Below are 5,000 nucleotides of genomic sequence, written 5' to 3'. Positions count from 1 at the left end.
GGTTAGGAATCAAAATGAAATGCACATGTTTTCAATAGTATACAGTATCTGTCTGTGTGTGTGTCTGTCTGTCTGTATGTGTGTGTGCGTGTGTGCGCATGTATGTGTGTTTACTGTATGTGTGTATGTGTGTGTTTACTGTATGTATGTGTGTGTGTGTGTGTGTGTGTGTGTGTGTTTACTGTGTGTATGTGTGTGTGTGTGTGTGTGTGTGTGTTTACTGTATGCATGTGTGTGTGTGTGTGTGTGTGTGTGTGTTTACTGTGTGTGTGTATGTGTGTGTGTGTGTGTGTGTGTGTGTGTGTGTGTGTGTGTGTGTGTGTGTGTGTAGCACTCTATGACAGTGAGCTGGAGGAGAGGGCGAGCGAGGACGAGGAGACTGATGATGATGAGGAGGAGGGCAGTCGGGGGAGAGAGGAAGACGAGCTCGACGTGCTGCGACTGCCCGGCTTCGTCTTCCGCCGCAAACCCCAGCTGCTTCACTACACGGCCGCGCTGCACAGGCCGAGCAGCACACACACTCGAGCGGTCGCGCACACACACACACACGCTCACCGCTATCAGCGAGGCGAGCTCACGCTGCTCAGCAAGACAGGTGTGAGCCGACACACACTCACAAATAGGCTCGTACTGTATGCTGTATGTTTTCATATGCTATGCTGCTCTTTCTCGCTCTTTCTCTTTCCCTCTTTCTCTCTCTCTCTCTCTCTCTCTCTCTCTCTTACATGCATACACTGACACATAAACTCTGACTCACAAATTCTGTATGCTGTATGTTTTTAAGTTTTATACCATATGCTGCTCTTTCCATCTCTCTCACATACACACATCTAAACACACACTCACACACTTACATAATTTATCTTGATAGTGAATCTTGATCTTGAATTTATTTATTAGCGATGTTGTATATGTGTTTGTCTTGTGTCTTTGTCTTTGTCTTTGTGTGTGCATGCCTGTGTGTGTGTGTGTGTGTGTGTGTGTGTGTGTGCATTTGTTAGTCTGTGAGGATGGTGTGTTTGGTGAGGACTGCTCCCTGGACTGTGAGGACTGTACCAATGGAGCCGTGTGCTCAGAGAACGGAGACGGCTGTCACTGCACACCTGGTTGGACTGGAATCATCTGCAATGAAAGTAAGTGTCTACTTTACGTGCTCTTTTAGGTTGTTACTTACCACCCTAGCTTTTGATCAAGTTCTTCAAAACTCCTTACTGTCTTCAACTGCTACTGTGCTTGCGCTTGATCACGTCGACTGAAAGCATATGGTAGAGCATTTATGGCGCTCTCAGACCTGCCAAACAGCATGTTGACTGAGAAATGATATTAATGCTGTTTCCAGACCTGTGAGTGAGCTTCTTACATTAGACTTTAGTATGAATTGGTAACTAGACACATTAATGAATGAACCAGATCTGAGAGTCTTGACAAAGATGGCTGCTAGAAATAATATAATGCATTTTGCATTCTGACCAGAGTGGATATCAAACTGAGCCACAAAAACTGAGCTTGTGTGCGGCTGTGTGTGAGTGTGAGTGTGTGTGTGTGTGTGTATGTGTGTGTGTGAGAGAGAGAGAGAGAGAGAGAGAGAGAGAGAGAGAGAGAGAACTGGAGAAGTATGGAAAAGAAAAAAGGAGATGATCGGATGTCGACAGAGAGGAAAAGAAACTCATTTGGGGAAACTCAGACCAAAAAGAAGCTCAGAATCATCTACTGTCCATTCACAACTGCCAAGTCAACTGTACGCTGTTAATACCATTGACTCAGCATCAGGAGAACACATCCTCTCTCTTTCTCTTTCTCTCCCCCTCTCTCTTTCTCTGTGTGTGTGTGTGTGTGTGTGTGTGTGTGTGTGTGTGTGTGTTTCTTACTTGTTTTGGAAATGCTCCAGGACCCATACTAAGAACGAAAAGCGCTGTGTATGGGAGATTCCCAAATAGTGTGTGTGTGGTGTGTATGTGTGTGTCCCTGTGTGTGTGTTTACTGCCCGGGACTCGAGTCAGCCATTACTACATTTATTGCCTGATGGGGAAATTTTTTTTCCACACTGAACGTCAATCAGAATGGCAGAATCTTGAAAAAAGAGAATGAGATCTTCCGATACAACAGCGGATCCATCAATATAGAGATGGCAAAGCATTGGAGGAGTGCATGAGGAGAGGACCGCCTCAGAGAGGCAGAAAGTGAGGAAGAGAATGAGCACTTAACCGATTGGACATTGAACGTTCTATAGAATAGCTGGGATCATTGAATTCAACATGGACAGTTTTTTTCATTCAACATGAACATTCAACATGGACAGTTTTTTGTCATTCTGATTAAAGGGAAACTATGCAGGTTTGGCGATTTTGGTCGCCGCTTTTGCTTTTCATTTTCGCTCGTTTAATGCTTGCAGATTCCTCTGCAGAGCTTCCGCTATGGCTTTAGCGTGTATATTTTACAACACTCCTCAACCAGTCAGTCTGCCTTTTCATGACCATGATGGAGGCTGGAGACTTTCTGTTTGTCAGTCCCGGTGGCACAAACTTGCATGCATGTTTTTTTTTTTTTTTTTTTTGGGGGGGGGGGGGGGGGGGGGGGGGTTGTTGGTGTTTGAAATATCCAAAGATGTAACATCATCCAGAATGGCTGATGGTACCTTTAAAACCATGCTATGCGCCAAAATATGCACAGACATTTTCAACCAGTCTAAAAAAGAGCACTCCCAGTAGGTTATGGTCATGGTAATCAGAATCTGTCTGATTCAGTCACCATCCAAGTGTTGTTTTATTCACCAATGTTTTATTCTCACGTCCCCATTTCTCATACATTTCAGGATATGTCATTGGCATAGATTATAAACACCGTTGTATACGGTATTTCCCATGGTGATCGATTTTTTTTCTGAATCCCTCCAGAGACTTTATCCTCTGTTGGCTACTGTCATGACCCCACCATTTCTACAATTTTTTTCTGTTTCTTAGAAATTATCTGATAAGCATTTGTTCACATATTCCAGATATCATCTTAGAATAACAGGAAATTGAGCAAGAGAAGAAAAAACCCAATGTCAATCTAACTAATCTGAATATGCAATCAGAAGATGCTTATCGTAGAGGAATACAGTGCCCTCCAAAAGTATTGGTACACATGCTAAAGTTGACAATATAAAATCATCTTTTGGAAATTGATCTTAATGCCTTAAAGGGACACTTCGCCATTCCCTCAGTTTGCCTTGAGATGGGAAAAATACGGATGCGGTTGGATGCGGTTATCTTAGCGATTTCTGTAATACCTTCGATATACATATCGCAGGAAAGCTTACTTAATGGCCGTTCATGTGAGCACAATAACTTAAAGCAATACTAAAGAGTTTTTCATACCTTATACCTTCATCTTCCTGGATAAGATCTTCAATTCTGATTGCACGATCCAGGAAGATGAAACTCTGAGATTGGCAGGAAGAGATTAAATGACTTCTGTAGGTTGTGAGGGACATTTCATGCAAACGATATATATGTGTGTGTGTGTGTGTGTAGTTATCTACGCCCGTCATCATGCTCGTGTTGAAGAAGTATCCCAATCGTGAGTCCCCGGACTCTATTCACAGGGTGAATGAGTCTGGTTTTAACCAGGCTAGATGTTCAGTAAGCTCTGTCCATATGATCATTATTAGAACCACTGTTAGATCCATGTGCAGAACTCAAAGCTCACACACGTACACACACACATGCTCGTATGTGCGAGCACGCACACACACACACACACACACACACAATGATTGATCATGTTCAGACTGTATTTTTTTTCATCAACAACTCCCCTGAGAAACATATAGTATGTGTACAGTACCTACTCTGATAGAGAACATGGACAGATTGTTCTGCATGTGTGTGTGTGTGCATTTTTGTATTCATCTTGGTGAAATTTATGGCCACAGCTGGGAGATTGACACTCAGTGTGTGTGTGTGTGTGTGTGTGTGTGATACTGTCCACATGTGTTGTGTAAGTATGCTCTGTACTGTACAACCAATTCCGAAAAAGTTGGGGCGCTTTGTAAAATGTGATAAAACATTTTTTTTAAAAGCATTCCAACTTTTTCAGAATTCCATTTGTATCTTAAACAGACTTCCTGCTGCTTTTGTGAATACATTTTGTTTACATACAAAATGTATAATCAAGCCCAGTGTTAGAGATACTGAAAACCAATCCATGGTGTTGTTCTTCACACCCTCTCCTTCATTCCCTGTGCTTGGCAGCGTGTGTGGCAGGCTCCTTTGGCGAGGGGTGTAATGGGGGTGTGTGTGTGCCAGAACGGGGGCCGCTGCGACCCTGTCACCGGCAGCTGCCTCTGTCCTCCCGGGGTCTCGGGGCGACACTGTGAGAACGGTACGATAATCTTTTCTTTCTTTCTTTCTGTCTTTCTTTCTTTCTTTCTTTCTTTTTTCCTCTCTCTTTCTCTCTCTCTCTTTCTTGTATATGCCAAAGTATTCTGTATATTTACTTGGTGCAGCATTCATTTCTTTCAACTTTCTCTCTCTTTGTGGTCTTCTTCTCTACTGGGGGTCTGTCCCGCTGAAGCATGTTTTTCCTCATCGTTACCCCTCCTTTTGCTGTCCATCCACTTTCCCTCACCTCCCTCTCTATCTCTCTATCCCTCACCTCCCTGGCTACCTCTGTATGAAAACATTACCACTTCCTGGATCCAGACGGTAATACCGATCACTTCCTTGGGTAATTTCAGACCTTCCATTAAATTTTCGTTGAAATCCATCCTTAACTTTTTTAGTTATCTTGCGAACAAACAAACAAACAAACAGACAGACAGACAGACAGACAGACAGACAGACTGACAGACACCGATGAAAACATAACCTCCTTGGCGGAGGTAATAAAGAATATCTGTCAATCAATCAAGCCATGAATCCGTGTGTGCAGGTTGTCCTCAGGGCTACTTTGGGCAGGATTGCAAGAGGAAGTGTAACTGCCCCAACAACGGACACTGCCACCGCCTGTACGGAGGG

The 5,000-nt window shown here is 43.5% G+C and overlaps 1 protein-coding gene across 1 annotated transcript in view; it reads left to right on the top strand.

Moving 5' to 3' along the window:
- The window catches only part of megf6 (multiple EGF like domains 6), a 67,237-nt gene that overhangs the window by 34,733 nt on the left and 27,504 nt on the right, over positions 1-5,000 (top strand). Inside the window, 5 exon segments of the mRNA XM_062551950.1 lie at positions 332-595; positions 1,002-1,133; positions 4,236-4,270; positions 4,272-4,365; positions 4,915-5,000. The exon segment at positions 4,915-5,000 is cut by the window's right edge and continues 43 nt beyond it. Of these exon segments, the coding sequence (XP_062407934.1) occupies positions 332-595; positions 1,002-1,133; positions 4,236-4,270; positions 4,272-4,365; positions 4,915-5,000 (611 nt within the window).

The sequence above is a fragment of the Sardina pilchardus genome, chromosome 13 (genome assembly GCF_963854185.1).
Source record: "Sardina pilchardus chromosome 13, fSarPil1.1, whole genome shotgun sequence".
NCBI lineage: Eukaryota > Metazoa > Chordata > Actinopteri > Clupeiformes > Clupeidae > Sardina > Sardina pilchardus.
The sequence above is the reverse complement of the archived record's forward strand: the minus strand, read 5'-3'. Positions and strand labels throughout refer to the sequence as shown.